The sequence below is a fragment of the Ursus arctos genome, unplaced genomic scaffold (assembly GCF_023065955.2).
Source record: "Ursus arctos isolate Adak ecotype North America unplaced genomic scaffold, UrsArc2.0 scaffold_12, whole genome shotgun sequence".
Classification (NCBI taxonomy): Eukaryota; Metazoa; Chordata; class Mammalia; order Carnivora; family Ursidae; genus Ursus; species Ursus arctos.
In genome coordinates this window covers 35,284,373-35,307,459 of record NW_026622786.1, presented here as the reverse complement: position 1 = coordinate 35,307,459, position 23,087 = coordinate 35,284,373, and the positions used below count along the sequence as shown (strand labels likewise).

The following is a 23,087-nucleotide window of genomic DNA, read 5'->3' as shown; positions in this document are numbered from 1 at the left end:
AAATTTTGGAAAATCTATAGAAAGAATAGATGAAGGAAAGGGCAAATGGAGGATCATAGATGAACATTTTTGCCCTCCCATTTTATTAGACATGTAGGCTCCTAATATATATTTATTTCCACTTTTCTCAGAATTTCTCTCAGGTTTGTTCTCTTCTCATTTCTCTCCCTCCTCTCCCCTTCTTCCACCAATTACCATTTACTGAGCCCTTTTTATGGGCCACTCACTATGCCAAGCACGTTACATCAACTTTACATCTATGAGATAGATACTATTTTCTCTATTCTACATTTGAAGAAAGTAAGATACAGAGAAGTTATGAAACTTGCCCAAGATGCCACAGTGAGGAAGTAGCAGAGCCTGGATATGAACTCAGACAATCTGACAAAAGTTGTCATGTCATGCACACACACATACATATGCATATATATGTATATATATATATACAGACATTCATCCATATATATATATGACAAAGGACAATTTAACAGAATGTAAATAAAACAGTGGCTTTCTGAGAAGTACAGAATAAAATTTTTATCTACATATGGAGAGATGTATCCTATGAATTCCAGAAACCATATTTCTGTACTAAATATTACCTTATTAAAATGATGTACAATATATATTATATTCCCATAATAACATTCATTTAGCACCTATCATATGCCAGGCACTATTTCAAGTATATTATATGTATTATCTTATTTAATCTGCCTAAACCCTATAACGTAGGTGTCATTATCCCTATTTTACAGATTAAAAAAATGAGACATATAGTGTCTGTCACCAGGGGAAAGTCACTTAGCTAGTATGTGGGAAGCCAGGATATGAGTCAGCATGTTTAATTCCAGCGACCGTCATCCAAGGCTGCTTCCCTAGTGTAGTTCTGAAGTGTACATAACTTCCAATAGTATTCTAGGGAAAACCCTCTAATTATGAGATTTGCTCCTGTCTATTTACAACTGCTTCCTTACGCCTCATCCAATTCTAAAATACACAGGCCTATATCCAGACATTCACAAAACCTTATATTTGGGTATGCCAATAGAAAGGGGTGAAACTAATTAGAAGGGCTGTTTTTATTCTGTAGGTCACTGTTTGGCTAAGGCCAACCACCATCACTTTCATTCCTCTCCTAGCCAAATTAGATTAATTGAGCTCTATTAAAAAGCAATCTGTTTTAAGACATAAAGGGAATCTGATTTTGAATGGAATTTCATAGAGGGTGTTAAGGCAACATGTAGAGATCTAACACATTCCAGCTGCAAAGAGAAATACACAAAAGAATTCCGCTGGGTGGCTAAATTCTGCCATCCTGGAATGGCGGTAAACGGAGTAAACAAGTAGGCCTCCAGCAGTCTTATATGGCATAAACGTGTCTAAGCCAACCGCACCCTAAAATCACTGTGACAACCACAGAAGCTCAAAAGAAACTCAAAGTAAACACTACAACTTAAAATCCACTATGCACTTAAAAATGGTTAAAAACAAAAAAAAATTGGCCCACTTAAATCTATAGATTAAATGGAGCAATTTAGACACAAAGTTTTATCTCTAGACTCTGGAGAAATTAGGAATAGGAAACCCGCTCCAATCCCACTTCTAACACCAAGCATTAAAAGCACACACTCTGAGACAATCAGACTTCGTTGAGAATCCCAGCACTGCTACCAAGTAGTATGAGTAAAGTATAATAATAATATCTAGGTCACAGGATTACTGTGTGGAGAAAACAGAACGATGTGTAGAAATATATTTAAAAGTGGGAGAAACGGCAACAATTCTTAGCATTGCTGTGCATTAAATTAGTTAACATATGGAAATATTCAATAATTATACTACTGGAAGTTATAGTTAATAGTAGGTAGTTTAGCAATTAATAAGAACTCAGTAAATGACAGCTCTTATTACTAGAACTTGCATAGATGATAAAAGTATTTTCCAAGTGTTTGTTGACCAATTTATAGATATTTACAAATTTTCCAGAAGTAAATGTCTCCTAGCAAATTAGTTATGCTCCTCTTAATATCCACAGTGTGTTCACAGTTAAAATGCAAAATGATTTTAGTTGTATTTCACAGTTGTCACCAATTTTCCCTTTCTTCTGGAAATAAATAGAATGGAAAGCCATAACTGCTCCAAAATACATTTTCCAACCTTTAAAACTGATTTTAGACTCTTCTAAAATGCATACCACTCTCAGAACAGTAACAAGTATACTCAGAACTAGGTTATAGAGCAGTTGTGAGAACACTTGTTAGTATTAACATGGTCAATTTTTCATTTACTTGTGAAATATTAGGTTTTCTTTATTAGAACCCATACATTTGTATCAAAGCAGTTTTCTAGAGATTTTTTTTCTCCCCAGGGAACTAATCCTTCCTGCTCTTCTGACTTTTTCCCCATAAACGCTTTTCAGCACTTGTTTGATCTTCAAGAAACCAAGATTGCACTTGTTACAGATACATATATTACTTTACTTGCCATATCTAGTAATTAGTAATCTTGAAAAATTGTGCCTCAGGGACTGAACAGAGTGTACTGTCCCACTTAACATGAATGAAAGAGAAAATTAGCTTTATTTCATTTATATCTTTCCCTCAGGGACATTCTATCACATTTCTTTCTGGAGCTCTCTTTAGGGTTTCCTGAGGCTCTTTGCTGAATCTCCAGTAATGGTATCCATCACCCTAGAAAGTTTCTAATCTCTTACCCTTTTCACTGCTTTATTTATACTGACCTAGTACACACTGTATTGAAAACAAGAAATGTGGCTTTATTTTTTTCCTATGACATATAATATATTATTTTCTGGTGGGAGAGAGAAGGAATAGCATCATTAAAAACTAAATAGCTCTCAAACTATTCTGACTTTTAACTATGTGCGTATGTGTATAATGGGCAATAACACATGTGCTCTTCTAATTTGGATTTTTATTAAAATTTATTTACATTCCCTTATGCAAAGGTCAGGAAACTAACAGCTGTGAATTGGCTTTTGTAAATAGGCAAACTCCCGAAACTGTATAAAAAATCAAATGTGTGGGGTACCTGGGTGGCTCAGTCAGTTAAGTATCTGCCTGGTTAAGCGTCTGCCTTCAGCTCAGGTCATGATCCCAGGGTCCTGGGATCGAGCCCTACATTGGGCTTCCTGCTCAGCAGGGAGCATGCTTCTCCCTCTACCCCACCCCCCATTTGTGTGTGTGTGCGCGCAAAAGTGCGAGCAAACTCTTGCTCACCCTCTCTCTCTCTCAAATAAAAAAATAAAATCTAAAAAAAAAAAAAATCAAATGTGTGAAGAAAAAATAAAAACAAAACAATGAAAATAAATCAAATGTGTGTATGTGTACATGTGTGCATGCATGTGCATGAATAAGTGTGTTTTCTGGGGAAAGTGTTCATATCATTTATAATATTCTCAAAGGGGCTTATGAACCTCAAAAGTTTAAGAACTGCTGTTCTGGAACATGTTAGACAGACAGTTAAAGTCAGTCAGGGATTCGGGGAAAAAAAAACCAAACAAACCAACCTGTAACATGATCAATTGAAAAAGTCTGTCCTGCATTAAATAGAGTAAAAATCATTGAGAAGAAAATCTTAATAAGTTGGGGAAAATAATCCCTCAATAGAGTTCACTACTGTGTATCTTTTTTACTGGAGAAGATACAAGTTTTATAAATGAAGTACTTACTGGTTCACCTCGGAGTCCTGGGAGCCCTGGATAGCCTTTGAGTCCCTGTAAGGTTAAGGTGAAGACATGCTATGAACAGTAAGCTCATACAAACCAAAAACTGGGCAAAGTTCTAATTTGTTTTTTTATCCCAACTTTTGGTTTCCTCATCCAATGCATATTTAATTCTTAAAATTTATTTCTTATTCATCTTTTTAATATGAATATTTGAATTATTTGTTACTATCAACAAAAATGGTAGCATAGTATTGAATAGAGAATAAAAAACAGCATCTTTTATATAAAGCTGGTATCCAGAAGTGGATCTGTTAAATTTTACTCAAGCTTTTTAAAAGTTGATTTTAGTTTATTATTTATTGATTGATTTATTTAGAAGTGGGGAGAGTTGGAGGGAGAGGGAGAGAGAGAATCCTAAGCAGTCTCCATGCCCAGCACAAAGCCCAAAAGCGGGCTCTATCAAGTTGGTTTTAGTTTACTAATGCTGAAGCAAAATGCCCTCAGACATAATCTATTTGTAATTACTGAAAAACTGGACCATAATCTGGCAGTTTCTCTAATCCAAATCATTGTCATCACATTCCATGAATGACCTAAGAAAAATCAAAAAGGCTGCTCATGGGTCCTATGAAAAAAAGGGTTTTATAGAGCTAAAAATTAGTGTCGAAAAATTCTTTTTCCATATAATAGAACCAAAATCAAATTTTTAATCTCCATTACTAACACCCAAAGATATAAAATAGATAATATCCTTTTTCTTCTAGAAAGATCTGTGAGCAAAATGAAGGAAGCCAAACAAAGAACAGGAAGGAAGAAAGAAATAAAGGAACACTTTAGAGTTTATTTGTATAGCTCTAATCAACAATCAGTAAATCAACCTACTGTTTATTAGGTTTTGACATATACAAAAAAACAAGAAAAAGTTCCTTTTCTTAGGAACCTCATAAGACTTCTGGGCGCCTGTGTGGCTTAGTCGGTTAAGGATCTGACTCTTGGTTTTGGCTCAGGTCATGATTTCAGGGTCCTGAGATGGGCTCTGCATTCAGCGGGGAGTCTGCTTTTCTCCCTCCTCCCCTCTCCCTCAAGCATGTGTGTGTGTGTATGTATGTGCACTCACTCTCTCTCTCTCTCTCTCTCTCTTTCTCAAATAAATAAATCTAAAAAAAGGAGAGAACCTCGTAGGATTTTAAACAAATTCTAACTCAAAAACTGAAATAATTTTGAGCTTACAAATATCAAAAACTTCAAATTAATGTACTGCAAACTGAAGATAAGTTTTTAGAATTTCAGGATATAGAATAATGGCATTAAAGAGTCATTCAGGATTAATCAATTTGTATTAATGAATTAGAGAAGGAAGTAATGCTTTGGCTAGACAATGAGGAAATTAGAAAAGGTGCCTATTTGAAAAGTAAGGAAGTGATTTAAGCAGCTTCTGAGATGTTAAACTGAAAGCAACAACAAAATGCTAAAGTAAACAGGTCTCTTGGGAACCAGAGAAAAGACCGGAAAGTTAAGAAAAGCTTGGAGACAGATTTTTGTGTTATCTCTATATTATTGTAAGTGTATTAGTCACAATGAAGTAACAAAAGGAAAAAACAAGAGGGCAGAGGAAAAGGACTGTTCTGTGGGAGCTTGGTCCTTTTGTGTTTAGACTATTAGAAAGAGAACAGAGAAGTGGTCATGAGAAAGGAGGGAAAAAAGAGGGGGAAAAGAAAGTAAGGAACTTCATTGAGCTACTATGTGCCAGATGTTGTACCAGCCACTACCAAATACCTCCGTTAATTCGATGGCAATACCACAAAGCAGGCATTTCCCCCATTTTCACAGACAAGAAAAGAGTTCTGAGAATTAAATGATTTGACCAAAGTGATACAGGTAGCAAGGTGGAATCCTATCAGTTTGACAGATTTATCAAGAACTGGGTATCCTGCCCTCTACTTAATCTCTACGCATGTAGTTGTCAAATACAGACTGATTCTCATCAATGTACACAAACGTTAATTATAGATCACCAAGACAAAGCAACCGAAGGAATTACATATTTCATAAACATGGTGTTATTAATATTACTCATTTACCAACAGCATCTAATAGACCCAATGTTGTAACTCAATTTTGCTCTGAGTTTATACTTTTTCTAAGATAGCTAAATATCAGCCTAATTACAAAAGATGAGACATACTGTTCTCAGTTGTCCAAGTGTTAGGTGAGATTCCCCAAGTAAAAATATTATCCTAAGTTTCTTCACTTCTTATAATAGAACATAAGAAATGTCTTCAGCATTAAGGCAGTGGTGGGGGCTCCCTAGGATGGGACAGCAGCTCTAGGACGGTGGGAGCTAAGAAGCTCCCGAGAAGTGTCTGGAAAATGAGCAACAAGGAGCCTGGGTAACAGGCGCACAGGTAGAGAAACCTCTGTCTAAGCCTGTTTCCTTTTCCTTTTTTTTTTTTTATTAAAGTATATTTTATTTATTTACTTATTGATGTTTATTTCTGCGAATACTTGAGTCTAACCACATGCTTCCCTTTCTTTGGCTACCGTATGTTTTTCCAACCAGTTTCTTCCCTCCCCCAGGCCATGATGAAGCAGAATGCAGTGGCAGTACGATTTCTTTAATTTACTTCATCTGAAACACTTTATAATGGTGAACTAGACATGTTAAACATGGTATCGTCTGCATCTACAATTTCCTTTGAAGGGATCGTTCCACATCCAGAGAGTCTAATAAGGGGGCAGCAACAGTCATGATCTTTTCTTTATGAACTCAGTCCTACTCCACGTCAGCCACAGGACACGACACTTGATCTAACGGAGACCAATATGAAGTCTGGCCAGTAGCCAATGAAGTTACTTGGAATAAAGAGTTTTGCCTAAATAAAACAAGTCAGGTCAGTCAAATCCTTTTTTTAATTAGGTTAAACTACTTTTTAGGAAGGAAAGAAAGAAAAATTCAGGTACTTAGCAGGGGGGAGGGGCTGAATTACCTTTTATTGTTAGCATTCTGTGGTTACTTGGTTCTATAAGAAAATCACTACTTTCTTTCTTTTTTTTTTAATTTAGCTTTCATTGAATGAAAACCAAAAGCATATTTAAGAGTCAATTTGGGCTTAGAGGCATAGGAAGAATTTAAGTAAGATTGCTGTATATATCGAAGAAAAAACAGATTCAGGCATATGATACACAATAGAGACTGAGATGTGTAGAATGGAAGAGAATGGGTCAGGTTGGAGACTTTTATAGTATAGTGAAAGATAATTATAAATAAGATTTTAGTCGTAGAGTAAGAGATGGCATATAAGTTCCTTACAGAGTTTAAACTGAAGTTCTTTATTTTATTCAGTGTGGTATCCTCAGTGCTTAGAAGAGTGCCTCGCTCACAGGAAGTGCCCATTAATTAATCAATGATGAGACTTGGATAAATGAATGAACTGATGTAAAGACTTGAATGGATTTGAGTTACTTGAGTAGAAAATAGATTCTAATTTCTTTTTTAACATTTATTTATTAGAGAGAGAAAAAGACAGAGAGGGTGTGTGTTTAGGAGTGAATCTCAAGCAGACTCCCTGCTGAGCAAGGAGCCTGATGCAGAGCTCCATCTCACGACCCTGAGATCATGACCTGAGCCCAAATCAAGAGTTGGACACAACCGACTGAGCCACCCAGGCACCCCAAAAATAGATTCTAATTCTAAATATCTAATATGACATCTCAATTCCTTTAATCTTAAAATGAAAGGTAAATAAGTAGGACAAAGAATGTCTTTGCTACGTTTTAATGTGATATTATTACATCTCTATAATATACTGGAGTTAGCACCACTATTGTAGAAAGGCCTCCATTTATTTCCCATATCTGTGACTATACTCCTTATTTATTTTCTACTTAAACACTAGTCTATAAAGTTTTTAAAAGTAAAGGGAATAAGTTCCTGGGAACAATGCCTACATTTAAATTTTGGCATAGCTACAGTCTAGGGACCTAGCATTTTATTTTTAAAAATTAGTTTATAGGATAGTCTTTTGAAAATATGATTTGAATCACTGTTTTCTATACTTACATAGGAATAATAACAAAAAAGTCCAGTAAATAACAACATACAATTTTTCTCGGATCAATACACTGAAAAAAACTCATGTGAACATATTCCTTAAGGAATGCCAATAGGAAAATTAACAAACTCTGTTTTAAAACAGATTAAATAATAAATTCAGTAGATACAGTAGAATCAAAATCAGAAATATTAAGAGATGGGAAAGAAACAAATTTCAAGTTATATACCTGAACTTGACCCAAGTAATTAAGATTTTGGATACATAAATAAAATGTTTATCCATAAGGAAGATAGTGGTACCATTGATATACAGGCCATCCTCACTTGGCATGGTGCCACAAGACCATAAAACTGATCATCCAAGCTGAAACCATGCAAAGCAATATTATAATGGGAAAAACTACAAATGTTCTGTGACTTTTACATTTTTTTGTCAAAATGTTAAAAATTCTGCCAGTTACAATTGTGTAGGGAAATGAAAAAATGTTAAACTCATATTTAGAGTACAATGTAATTTAAAACATTAAAAACATTGACAAAGTGTCATTTCTTTGAAAAAATTTATCAAGAGTAGTTTGAATAGTGCTGGCCTTCTTGTATAAATCACCATACTGAGCAAGCATATTTTCTATGCTTTGGCATATTGTCATATTCTTTCCCAAGTCTGGATCAACTTTGAACATTTTATCCTTTGTACTTTCAATGTCATGAAATAGTTCCAAAAGTTCTTCTACTGTGAAGCTTTTACCTGGTGTTACCTCCTCTGGGACATCTCCGTCATATTCATCACAACCCTTTTCTTATTTATGTCAAAAAGTTAACCTTCACTATGTTCCTCTGGCTGCAACATCTAGAGTCTCTCAAATGGCAGCCATGTCCCAGGATCAGCTATTACATCTATAATTGCATTTATATTCAATTCAATTTTAAGTCCTCTGTTGTCACCATTCCTTTATTTTGCTGTACTCTCATGTTTGCTGGTCAATTACAACTTTTGATTATCCATTTGTGTAAAATAGCGCATAGCTTTATCACTGAGACACAAGGAAGGAACACACTATACACTCTGCTGTCTGTGCATGAACTGAGTAACAGATGTGCAGTGAACAATCACCAATAGCCTGAATGAAATGATGTGACTGGTCGCTGGTCTTGATACGTATCAGTTATTTATGTAGTTTTTGAAATTTATTTTGTTTTGTAGACTGAAGAGACAGTAGCAAAGTTTGTATTTTATGCAATTCATCACAGTTAACAATTGTGGTAAGTAAAATTTGAAACACATTGCTGGGAGACTGGTGTTATTTAACTAAACATGGTAACTGAAATCTATGTAATGGGAACCATGCAAAGTGAGGAATATATATATATATATATATATATATATATATATATATATATATATATATATATATATTTTTTTTCCCCTAGATAGAAAAGACTTATATTTACTCAGATAAGGATTTTTCCACTATGTGAGAAAGCATCCCCTGTGGTATAAGACAGCTTCTGTATTGTCACCCTACCATTCTATCTTGGGCCTCCTTCATTAGACTTTAGGTTTCAGAAAGGTAGAAGCATTCCTCTCTAGAACCCCGCAAAATACCAAAGAGACTGGAGAGTAGACGATTTGCCTCTGGCACTCCCTTTCTTAAAACCCTCCAGTAGCTCTCTATTACCTGATAAATGGACAATACCAGTGATACATGATACAAGCTCCTCTACAAGCTGGCCCCTGAATACCCTTCAGCCTTATCTCCCAACACCTCCTGCCTCACACTTCGTAATGCAGGCATGAGGAACCACTTCTTGCCTGTGAGCCTGTCTTTACACCAACACTCATGAGTTAAACAGCATACAGATGGCTACTAACTACAGTATCATCAGGATAACTCTGCTCATTCTCAAGATGTACTTCAGATGTTGCCTCCTTCCCTGTTACCTAAACACTGTCCCACCTCCTGCCCCTGGAAGTTCAGGTAACCCTCAACTATGTCCTATACCCTTCCCATATCTTCATTTTTACCCTTGCCACAGCATAATTCACTTTCGTAATTTACTTTAGTGTGCTTTCTTTTTTAGACGGTAAACTTCTTGAAGACAGGAACTATACCTTATTTATATAACACTGGTTTCCTGAATGAATCGCAAGGCAAAAAGATATGACTAAAACAACTGTAGCATTCCAGAGTTAGTGACAGATTTTATCTCCAGAAGGAAACTGCTCTTTTTTTTTGAGGCAATTTCCCTGGATCTTTTGTTTCTGTCTAGTTTCAAGAAGCTGCGGCAAAGGTGGGCTAACCTTATATATAATCATGTGAAAGGCAACATCACCGAGAGGTTAGTAAACAGGTTAACTAGTTCTACTCAGCCTACCTAAAATGGGATGAAGTCCCGAAAAGAGGACCCAGGGAAAATAAGACAGGAGAGAAGGGGCACTGATTTGAAAAGCAGACACTAAGGAAGAAAATGACCAGTAGGATTGGGTGAAAGGGCACAGTCAATTAAACTTAAGAGCAGCAATCTTTACTCACTCACTAAGAATATGTGCCAGATACCAGGCTGAGATACCACAGTGAATAAAATATAGTCCTTGCACATAAGGACTCCTAAGTCACTCATAATATTTCCCTTTAGCCCTTGCTACTTCACTGTTGTCTGAAATCAATATTAAATTGCATTTCTCTGTAATGTAACGCATTAGTTTACAGATTAGGTAATTCCAACTTTCTAATGAAACCTGTCACACACTACAGGACTCATAGCAACAATGCCTTGAGGAATACAGACAAAGGCCTCTAACCATGTTTTGGCCAAAATAACCACAGGAAACTATGGCAAAATTAAGAAACAATGATAAGATGACCATAAAAAAAGAAACCCTAAGCAAGAAATCAAAATGAGATGAAAATCAATAACTATGAGAATGTAAGCACTTCTTGGGAGAAGGCAATACGTTTCCTTAAGTCCTAAGAATAAGAAGTTTAAATTTTTTAAAAAACAAATAAATAGAAGGAGGATCCCAGGTAAATGGAGAACTTGAGGGGACTCAAATTATAGTTTGAATACCACACAAACCTCTCTATTCTACCTGCCTTGCCTTCTTGGAACATACTTCCCTCATGCACACAACAGACTTGTGCCAACATTTGCCCCAAACTCTTTGCAGTACTCACCCATTAACTTCTTTTAATCAGCACTCAGTTTGTACTCTGGTCCCATCAAACCTAGTAACAGTCCTTCTCAACTAGTTCTCATGGAGAAAAAGAGTATGATAAACTAATTTTCAAAATGGTGCTACATGACAGATTGTAGCTTTTTCTGAAGACAGAATTTTTTTTTTTTTTTAATTTCTGGAAGCTGAAATACTTTCAGCCAAATAAACTGATCCTTAATGTTAAAATGTCAATCACAAAAGCCAGACAGAAGGAAATACCTTTGGACACAGGGAAGTTTTCAAAGTCCCGCAAACTACACCAAGCCGGCAATCACTGGCTTGCCTGTGGGGGAGCTCAGTACTGCACCGGCTGGCTCTCTGTGTCCCCTACCATTAGTGGGAATGGGGGATTGCAGAGGAGATGGCCACAGTGGGGCCAGAATAGCCCCAATGCAGCAGCATTTGTATCAGACTTTCAGTACTACACTTGGACTGGAAACCAACCCAAAGTAAAATGTAGCTTTGCAGATTTTTACCAGGATAGTGGGCAAGTGAGAAAATAATCTATAGAGATAACTCTATAGAAACAGTAGAACTCTCCTTATTTCTCTCTTCAGGCACAGATTTTATGCCAGTCCTGATTTTTTATTGTTGTTCTCATGGACATTCAGTATTTTAGCTCCTTAGTACTGTCCTCGTTTTAAATAGATTATGAAAAGCTGTGTAGTTTTTGAGTGACTAATAAATCCCAGTGCATTCCCCTTGATACTTTCACTGCTTTTTTCCTTTCCAACTTTGTAGAGATATTTACTGTGTACCTCATATGTAATGGAAATTTTTTTAAATAATTGAAATAATCCCATTAAAACAGAATAAGAATTCACAATTATTTGTAATTATTGCTAAAAACATACTAGTTAGTATTTTTGATATTCAGAAAAATACTGCCATGCACTATGCATAAAAATCTGTATTAAAATGTGTGCATCATATATCACAATTGCTGTGAGTTACATGCCTGTGTGCTAAGATGTGCTTAACTGCTCCCATCTGGCTTATCCTCTTGATCCTAGAAAAACTGCTCCAATTGAAATCATTGTTAATGTTCATACAATTTTAAATAGCAGACTTCCAAGATTAATATAGCAACTGATTGGCTATATTAAAAAACAATTTAAAACTCCATCTGGAGTCCAAGCTCAGAATAATGACTCTTGTCCTCCATCCAAGACAGCATGCACTCTGGATCCAACTTATCTGCCTTTGGCACAAATTTAGACACTTAGTGGGAAGTAAAAACATAGTTTAGTTCCTAGGAAAATAAGAGGACATGAGGGTGGCTAAATTGAGGCAATGTAACCAGTCAATCTGGGGAAACACAGTGCTTGTTAAGATGTTAATACTGGTTTAAAAAAAAAAAAAAAGTTGAGAGGAGAGAGATAAAAAAGGGGAAAAGAAGAAACCAAAATAAACTCTACTGAAGGGTGAAAAAAACATTGCTACTGATTTATTCACTTCATTATTTCTCTCAATATTACTTCTAGTTTTCAGAATGTTTTCAACATCAGCTTTCTGTTTATTTATCTCAACAGTTTTCATGAGCTCTCACGGTGCTCCACACGACTTTCTTGAAGCCATTTTCAAGATTACTAGAGTATGGCTTATATTGAAAGGATTTCAGTATTTCCAGATCGTTCCAGCAAAAAGAAATAAAGAAGTCATTATCATCTGTCATCCAAAACTATATCTGTCCCCTTGGCTTTCATGAAAAACAAAATTTTACTTCCTCTTGCATACATGCCTGGGACACTGAGAAGTACTAAAATACATATCTAACAAATACTAGCTTAACAAACTAATTAATTAATGGGGAAGCAGTATTTGAAGTTAATAAGAACAGTCATATGTCAAACAGGCCTGGATTTGAGTCCTAACTCAGCCAATTAATAATTGTTTAGCCTTGGGTAAGTGATTTATACTAAACATACCGTTTGTCTCAATGAGGTTTTTTAAAAAAAGATTTTATTTATTTACTTATTTGAGACAGAGAGAGAGCATGCGTGTGCACACATGAGTCGGGAGAGGGGCAGAGGGAGAGGCAAAGAAACTCAAGCAGACACCACACTGAGCGCAGAGCCTGACCTAGGGCTCAATCTCATGACCCTGAGATCATGATCTGAGTCGAAACCAAGAGTCGGATCCTCAACTGACTGAGCCACCCAGGTGCCCCACAATGAGTCTTTTTTTTTTTTTTTTTTTTTTTTTTTTTTTAATGAGTCGTTTTTAAGATGAAAAGAAACAGGCTCAGCAGAGCAACCAGAATATTGCACATAATAAAACAGCTACTATTGATACTAGTATAATAAATGTAATGATACTGCACAAAATAGTTTAATAGATAAAAAGACGTAATAAACTTCATAATAATCAAAACCCAAGTACCTTGTTTATCTCTCATAATATGCAAAAAATAGTTAAAAGCACAGTGGATTCAGTAGCAATAAGTTTCATCTCTAGATCCTGCCATAATTTTGAGTGACCATGAGCAATTCTCTTAACCTCTCTGGACTTATCTTAGATTTGTCACTTACAAAGTGAATAACTTTGAGTTCTTGTCTTGACATTAAGAATTCACCTAGCACTAACACTATGGGTAGAAATGCAAGGATGAAAGAAACAGGGGTCCCAGGTCACAGCTAATATGAGCCATTATTCTAGGTTTTCCTAGCATGGATCCTGTTTGCAAGGGAGTAACCTAGAGTGCCCAGGTGGTACAAAACATGAACCAAAATTAGTAAATTTCATAAAAACAGCTCATGATCTACCCATTTTACCTAATAATTGGACTTGCCCTTTCCTCTTCTGTACGGACCACAGTAACAGTCTATCAAGCTCATTTTGAATGTATTTCTACTGTATATTCATTTTAAAATAAGACATGCACATAGTATGATAGAAATTTGTCCCAAGCCTGCTATGTGGAGGATTAGTTTAGGTTTAGATTGACTCCTTATGTCCTTTTCCTAGCAATACTTTTTTTAAAATCTGTATATGGTTTCTATCAATAGCCACACTCTATTAAAAAGAGGAAAAATCCTCAGAAAAACTACAAAATCATTTCAAATGTTTCAACGTTGTTCTAAACTACTATCAAATCATAGTAAACCACGAATGCTTCATTTATCAGAAAGTAGTTTTGTTTCTAAATATTTTCAATTTAGGGCGCCTGGGTGACTCAGTCGGTTAAGCAGTTGCCTTCCGCTCAGATCCTGGAGTCCTGGGATCGAGCCCTGCATCAGGCTCCCTGCTCCATGGGGAGCCTGCTTCTCCCTCTCCCTTTGTGCTCTCTCTCTCTCTCTCACTCTAGCTCTCACTCTCTCACTCTTGCTCTATCTCAAGTAAATAAATAAAATCTTAAAATAAATAAATAAATAAATAATATTTTCAACTTATCTCTAGAGAAAATTGAGCTACAGCTGCTAATTGATCACTGGTTTCTACATGATCAATTTTAACCAAAAAAAGGCAGATTTTTAAAGTTTAAAAAATCACATAAGAGGAAAAGAAGTCTGTGAAAGATAATCTATAACCCGGTTTATTTAAAACAATGCTGTATTTCACTTTACTAGACTTATACAGACCAAAAAGCATATATTAATCTTAAGATTTTCAAATACTTATAAGCCAAGACATACAATATATGCACAGGTCTTTGGAAGTTAATATCTTCTGCTTTAAGTAAGCACAATTTCAAAGTTAAAATGATAATCTGCTCTAATGGTTAAAATTAGCCTTTTAAAATTTGTCTCTACAGATATTTCTTTATATACGGTTCTACACAATAACCACTCAAACTTTACTGAGAATTCCCTTTTCTGGATTGCTAATTTCATGAACCACAGGCATCATTTAACCTCGGAAAGTAATGATTAATTTTTCTGTCATATGCAGTATCATTCTTTAGGATGAAATAACTGTATATTTAATAGCAAATAAAATAATTAAGATAATTTCCATGAGATTGTCTCTATTTGATGCCACTCGTCAGTACAGTTTCTTCAGAGGTATACTTAGTGGTCAGAGGTATACTAAGTAGCATTAATCAAACAGATTCATGACTATATATCAAGGCCAATTCTGTTAGAAATGATCACTCCCCAGGTTCCTGTCTCCATAGGAGCAGCCAACAACCTCAAAGAAGTGATCAGATTCTAAGCACTCCCTACAATGAAAATTAGTCTGAAGGCCACAGAAATAATGATAGTGTGGTCGTGGGAGGAAAAACATCCATGAGATCAAAATCTTTTTCATCATTTTAAAATTCAGCCCTTTAGCAGGAGTTATGAAGAAAAGCAAACATGGTCATGTTTCCAAAACCAGATAAAGAGCTGATGGCTGGAGTGCCTAGGTGGCTCAGTTGTTAGGCATCTGCCTTCGGCCCAGGGCATGATCCCAGGTTCGTGGGATCAAGCCCCGCATCGGGCTCCCTGCTCCGCTGGGAGCCTGCTTCTTCCTCTCCCACTCCCCTGCTTGTGTTCCCTCTCGCTGGCTGTTTCTCTCTGTGTGTCAAATAAATAAATAAATAAAATCTTTAAAAAAAAGAAGAAGAAGAAGAAGAAGAAGAAGAGAGGATGGCTAACAGCTATTAGGGCTTGCTATGTGTCTGACACTGTATTGCATGGATTATCTCACTCCTTATACCCAAAACCTCCCTATGAAGTGAGCAGTATTATCTTCACATTTTACAAATGAGGCTACTGAAGGGTAGAGAGGTTAAGCACCCACCCAAAGTCAATGGGACCTAGAAAATGGTAGATGGAATTTGAACCAAGTAACCAGAGCCTAAATACCACTTCCACCCTAAATCTCCTAAGGGGAAAGGATTGTGACACACTAAGACATCAACGCAGCTCATGATTACATGTATTTAGATATCCATACCAAGTCAAATACTGCCCTTCAATATTCTGGGGCCCTTAATACATTGAAAGATATTTTGTATCTTCCTTTTCCTCTGTAGAAAGTCAACAACTCAGTGTTTGGGAAAAAATAAAACAAGCTGAATATATAGAGGAAAAGCAGGAAACTGCACAACATATTTTATACGAAATAATTCTAGCAGCTGTGTTAATATTTCTTGTTACCTCAGAAAAGGCCTAGTCATATTTTTTTACCAGTTATCCCCAATTCCTACTTCTTTCCTATTCTTCAGGCTGCACATTCGTGTATATATCATGGCAGAGATCCTTATTTCCTAAGAAAATAAGAACCCTTTAAAAAAAGCCAAAATTGTTACCTATAACTAAGTATACCTCACTTTACATATTAAAGTTAAAAAGTGACGTCAGAGTTTCAGAAGTAGGTTACTGCCCTAACATTAAAAAAGGAAGAAGAAAAGAAAAGCTTCAACATTCTATCAGTGGCTTTGACTTCTTTCTCCATGTGAATTTTGTCCCCATCATTAACTGAAGGGTTTTATTTTTCATAAAGTACTGCCTTTTGTGGGCACCACTTTCCTGGATTAGGACAGCATCCTAATCCCTTTCGCTGAGAAAAGGAATTTAAAAACATTGACTTCGGGCACAACTTCAAAATGAGATCTTAAGAGTTCAAGAGCTTCCAGCCCCAGATGACATCCAATTATGTCAAAGTAAAACTCTGTCTTACCGGCCTTACCTTATCACCTTGCATCCCAGGGGACCCCATTAACCCAGAAAGGCCTTGACTGCCCTAAGGACAAAACACAAACAGAAGCGTAATGTTATGAAAAGGAAGTGAACATTAGAATTCCCTTGCTGCAGGAGTTCATCTTGGACATCAAAATCTTACTGAATTTATTTCTCATCTTCGCAATCCGCCTCAAGTTCCACCTCCTTTCTGAGTCCTTTTAGGACTTTTTCTGAGATTTCCGGTATTTCTCTCTTCCCATACTGAGTACCACTGTCCTTCCCCACTACCATACCCCGGCTCCTTTTTGCCAGATGTTCTTTTCTCTAGGAATGCCCTCACTCCCCAAATTCCTGGAGTTCCAAGGTTTACTGTGGTTTTTTTTTTTTTTTTTTTTTTTTTTTAAGTTTACTTAAAAATTCTACAAGCACTTTGTGCGGCAGCTGCGGAGGGCTCGGGCTGCCTCTTAGCAGGACTCCCACTAGGAACCTCAAGGCAGGATTGCGGGGAGCAAGGGCTGGGTTCACGTGTCACACCAGAGAAAAGGACACTTCCGCTTCCCGGCTGCACTGGTATTGGCCGCTGCACCACTGGGAAGTAAACGCTGTGCAAATTTTGGGGGAGGACGTGTGTTTGGCTTCAGCAGATGGATGGGACTTCACCTATTAGGGCGGTCCATCCTCCTGCTCCCCCAGCTTTGAGGAGGGCCTGTAAGCTCATCTTAGGATAGGAGGAAGAAATATGCTCTATGAGAGACGTTCTTTAGTACATGTTCCATACTGAAGGACTAGCCCCTGCACTTCCTTTATGTCGTCACTGACCATATATTTATGTAAAAATGGCGAAGTGATTAAAAATAAAACACAATTGTTTTCCAACCCCTGTCAACTCTCACGAATATGATGTTCATATTTTATTTGTATTCATAATGTATGTGTATAACTGATATCTTGCCACCTCAGTTTGAACACAATCTAATGTAAATACAACGTGTAAGAAATGTTTTTTAAATTTTACCATTTTAGAAATACATCTCTCAATTTTAAAAGTTTGATTTCACTTAAAGCTCAATGGCAACATATTATTAAATCCTGTATCTTACTACCTTACTCCTATATAGCATTAACCACAATTAGTATATGAGTAACTCAAAAAGTGAAAAAAAGACTGACATACTTCCAAGCCTCAATTCCAATGTTGAACCATCCTATATTTTATACAGATACTGTACACATACTGAACCACCCTGTATTTTGTACAGGGAAGCCACAAGTAAAGATAAAACCAAGCATTTGATATAAATGTGAATGCTTAATTTGGGGGGTTTATTTAAAGCAATCACCAAAACAGAATGGACCTCTAATTTCTAAATTTTAAGTAAGAAATCAAATGTTCTATATTTAGGTATTTTAAAAGATGTCATTTTGTTTCTCAGATTGCAGGACATTTTTCCTTACAATAACTAAGGGACCAATGAAAATATGTTTCTAATAAAGTTTCAATCTCTTTCTAAATTATTTATATTCAGTGAATTCAGTTCCATCACAGGAATAAAATTCTCAAGATTCTAGATTAAAATTTTTTTGAGGATTCACTTGTTGGTATAATACCAGTAAAGTTCATTAATATGATGTGGGGGGGGGGGTTGGTGTATTGTTTTGTTTTGTTTTGTTTTTTGGGGTTTTTTTTTTTTTTTTAGTTTACAAGAGTTTCTGTAAGCCAATTAAAAGATCAGATTTCAACCCAGGAACCACCAAAATTATTCAGGGATTTTAAAAGTTTGTGAATGTATACCATACAAACAAAAACATCCTATAATTTTATCACATTCATGAAGTACTTGTCCAAATAGAGATTCCCGGATGTATTCCTAAAGACTCCAATTTTATTCAACCTCACTGGAAAACAGTATCTTCCTCCTAACAAAGATTGCTAGCTTTATTCAAAATGTTAGTTTCTTTTTACCTAAATGTGAATGTGTATGTTTGACAGCATTACGATAAAATGAAATGCATACTAGACTAAAAGTCAAACAAATATATCATTAACGCAACCATTAACTATTCATGAGTCATTTAAATTCTATGAATTCTGTTTTCTTAACTGGAAAACAAGATAATGATGGCTGCTTCTCTCACAATTACTGGGGGCTTAAAAAAGATAAAGTACATGGAACTAGTCTAAAAAAGGCACAAAATGGAATTAGAATTTATGTATTACTGTGTATATGCCTTTTAACAGCAGATTTTTGAGATTAGGGACACATCCTGCTCTAATCTTTTGCCCCACCCATCCCTAATTGACAGGTAGCACAATGGTAGGCCACAGTAGACAGTCAACAAAATTAAGATTTTAATTGATTCATTAACCTGATGATATAATTTATTTTTCAAATATTTCTTCCTTCATTAAAGTTCTCTATCTTCTCTGATACCTTCTCTAATTCTCTGTCTCCTCTGTCCGATATCAAGTAAAACCCACATTTAAAAAAGGTAAAAATGAATTTTTAATGCTTGAAATATATCACCATGATTTTATTCCAGGGCAACTAATTACCTTTTCTCCAGGAACAGCTTGACCAGGGGAAAATCCTGGATCTCCTTTGGGGCCCTAGATAAAACAATTATAATTGCTGAAGCATAAATCACATATAGTATATCACACTTCTTCAGTTGAATGCATCATCAGATTATATATAGTATTAAATAAAATTATTTTAAATCAAGATGGGCATGCCTTATTTGCTTTTTTATTGTACATTTTTATTAGCCTTATTTTTAAATGTTGAGAAGACTGTGAGACATAGATGATTTTCAAAATCTAATAAAGTTATGCTACCATTGAAACATCTTTCCTTAAGGGACCTATATAAAGGCTCCATTAACACCCATTCTTGTGACATATTCAGTTACAACTCCTATTTTAGCATTGGAAAATTAGTTACTTTTAGTAAAAGAAATCTGCTTATAATTCTTAAAATTTTATGATATCATTCCAAGTTTAAATATTTTCCAAAATCTTGCAATGTACATGCATTACTTTTGTAATAAAGAAAAGATAAATCAAAAAATACCTCTAATTCCCAAAATAGATATAAAAATAGATACTTTTCATACTCTGGGAATCTTATATTTTACATTTCAAGAGAAATATTAGGTTTCAACCAAATTTTTTTTGCACAATATTAAAGTAATCTTTCTTATTATGCATACTGGCAAAGTATCTCTTTTCCCATCTCATAAAATTAAGAGGCCACAATTGAGACTCTTTATAATTCCAATTATGATTTCATTACCATTCTCAACTAGTAATAATTTCCATTCCTAGAGAGTTCTAAATGCTATTTTCATTCTATGAGAAATAGTCGTGTTTCTTCACAAATTCAGGGATGCTTTCAAATACCACTAAACTGAAAAGAAGGAAGACCAAAAGAAAAGTCCTTCATGTTCCCCATTTTACAAGTCTTCCCATTTAACAAATTAGAAGTAAATCCTCACTGGCTAAACAGCCTATGTTCTTGAATCAAAGAAAATTTTCAAGGAAAAGTTGTTTTCCAGGTTGACCTCTTCCCTTCCATAGCTATCACCACTTCTACCACTAGGACTACAATTTTAGACCATTGATTACAAAATTATGGGATCTGAGAAACAGCTTTAGTGATATTTCAATATTTAAGAACTCAATCCATTCTCCAAAAAAAAAAAAAAAAAAAGGAAAAAAAAGTATAGTTAGAATTTATAAGAGACATTAGAGCTTATCTAGTAAAACACATTTTATAAAGAAGCAATGAGGTTCAGAAAGGTTAAATGACTTGATTAAAATTGCTCAGAAGAGTACTGGCAAATCAGGTCAATTTTCTTTCTCATAGTACAATGTCTATCAAATAAAAATCTTATTTACTGGTTTTAATATATTTCAGTCTTTTATTATAAAACCTAGCCAATTGATTTGAGGCAATACTTAGAATTTTAAAAGAACTTAAGAAATGATAGCTCTTGAGAATTTTAAATTTTCTATTATCTGTCTACTTTCTTATCTCATCAACTAATTTAACATTTGATCCTCATTAGAAAAAAAACCCTGAGAACATGGATAAAAGTAATCAATTGATCAATAAAAATCAGATTTAAAGACAGAGCTTTTTCTTATTCATAAGCTTTATGTATCTGGAAAACATATTTAAAGAAATATATGCCAAATCTCTTTTATTCCCATACAAATGTGCTTGAGTTAATTGATCAACTTGTTCTACAACCATAATTCCAGTCAACATGAAGGGAATGTTCTTAATTTGGCCAGTCCTAGTTTGGGATCCTTCATAGTATAAAATGCATGAGCAGAGATTATTGAACATGACAACTTTACCTAAATGTCAAAGAAATAGGACATATTTCTCTGCATTAAAGAATATCCAACAATTTCTTACTTTCACCCTCATTTTTCATGAATTCTAGGACTCCCAACACACTTTTAGTCATACGTGATTGGCTTTTCAAATCCCCTTTAGAATTAAAACTAAGTGTCTATAAATTAATTAGTCATAATTGACTTTGACTTTCAATATTGACTTCTATATGACTTTTGTTAAAGGAGTTATATACCTTTTGAGTGTAAACAGGAAAAGGAAGTTGCCTACCTTTTATTACTCAAAGAATTCTCAAAGTCCCACCTAGTCTACTGTTCTGCTACATAGCCTAAAATCCTCATTATCACCACTATTATTGGATCTCTGAGGGATTCTGTCTAGGGAGGAAAACTCCCTAAGTACTAGACCCATTAACATGTTAGAAAAGATTTATCAGATTAGAGCCCATTCAATACAATGGAAAGAACATTGGGATTTGGAGTGAAAACACTGAACAAATCATTTAATCTCTCTGAATTTGAGATTATTCTTCTGTAAAATGGGAATAATAATAACACCTGCCAAGTTTAGCTTGTAAGATATAGGTAAAATTCTCTATAGAGTATAAAAATATAAGTATTAAAAATAACAAAAAACAATAAGACTAGAGACAATCATTAAAATCAATTTTACAATTATTGTCATCTTAAAAAGCAGAGAACACAATTCTTGAACAAATTATTGATGGAGCAACAAAATTTAAATGAAAAGAATTTGGAATTAAAAACTCAAATATGGATAAGCTAAATTGTGAGAGTCTCATAAAAGAAACACTAAGTGACATGATCTTGAGGTAACATTACTTGAATATTCTTCACTTTAACATTATTAATAACTATATAAACTCCATAATATCAATTTTAAGCACTACATTCTCTAACCAACACTTCCTATCTTTTTAACTCACTCCCTAAGCACCCACAACTTTAACAATTATTTGACCTACTGTAACTGATATGTGATCCCACCACATTTTCACTGTCTCATCCCCATGTGGCCTGACTTCCAATCCTTAAGCAGACTAAATACCAAGGTCTAACATTATAATCACCTCCGACATACATAAATGGCACCATTTCTTCTTTCTCCCTCTGTCTAATACGCTTACCCGGCAATTCTAATCTAAACTCACCACCTATTCTGTCCCATCCCTTAGCAGCTAAATGTGACTAAGAGAAAACAATCATGCTGACAAATTTCACTTTAAATTCATGACTTTTTACATTAATTGGTTTTGTTTTCTTTTGTTTTTTGGTGTGTCTAATAGTGAATTCACTTTCCCATTTTCATAGACAATTATTTTATAACTCTCTCTTTTCACTCTGAGTAGGTGATCTTGCTTTTAAAATTCATAACCTGTCACAACCAAATCCACTACCCCAACTAAATCTGTTCCAAAATATTCTGCCTTCATAACCAAACTCACCATTCTCTCTCATCGGGGCATCATTAATACACTGTCTTCCCTACATTATTTTGATTTTTATTTCTTTCCAGGATAATTGATATCACCAAGAAACACACTGTAATTTCTCCAATCTTAAAAAAACAACTTTTCTTGAGCTATGTCTCCCTTCTCTGCTCCATTACACTAGTCCCTGTTAGAGCAAAACTCCTAGAAACTTGTCTATATTAATGAAGAGACTTCTTCCATTCTCTCTTGGACTTAATTCACTCAGGCTCTTGTCCCTACCTTACCTCACTGTCATTCTTTCTCAGTTTCCTCTGCTAGTTCCTCTCTTCTTCCTAATATACTAAATTCTGGGGTACCCCAAGACTTGGTCCTTGGACAATTCTATGTCTATATTTACCCATAGGTTAAGACAAAATACATAAAATAACTATTTTAATGCACAGGAGAACAATCAAAAAGCAGGACACAGTGGAAGGAATTCAGCTCTTGCAAGAAAAGAACCACACTTGGTATAATACACATTTATACAACTTTTCTTCTAAGGACCCCCCCCTCCCCACAGTCTGCATGGAATGATTAGAATTCCAGCAGAAAACCATAGATGTTTTGGCTAATGGTGTCAGAGGACAGATTACGAGACTACCTGAATAACTGTAAATTGAGGGGGGAAATGAAGAAAGAAAAGAAAAGAAAAGAAAA

General features: G+C 35.2%; 1 protein-coding gene across 1 annotated transcript in view; it reads right to left on the bottom strand.

Moving 5' to 3' along the window:
* Window positions 1-23,087, bottom strand: part of COL24A1 (collagen type XXIV alpha 1 chain) — a 366,899-nt gene that overhangs the window by 287,349 nt on the left and 56,463 nt on the right. Inside the window, exons 6-8 of the mRNA XM_057310505.1 lie at window positions 19,126-19,179; window positions 16,579-16,632; window positions 3,695-3,739 (exon numbers count right to left, since the gene is read on the bottom strand). Of these exons, the coding sequence (XP_057166488.1) occupies window positions 3,695-3,739; window positions 16,579-16,632; window positions 19,126-19,179 (153 nt within the window). The remainder of the gene's footprint in view (window positions 1-3,694; window positions 3,740-16,578; window positions 16,633-19,125; window positions 19,180-23,087) is intronic.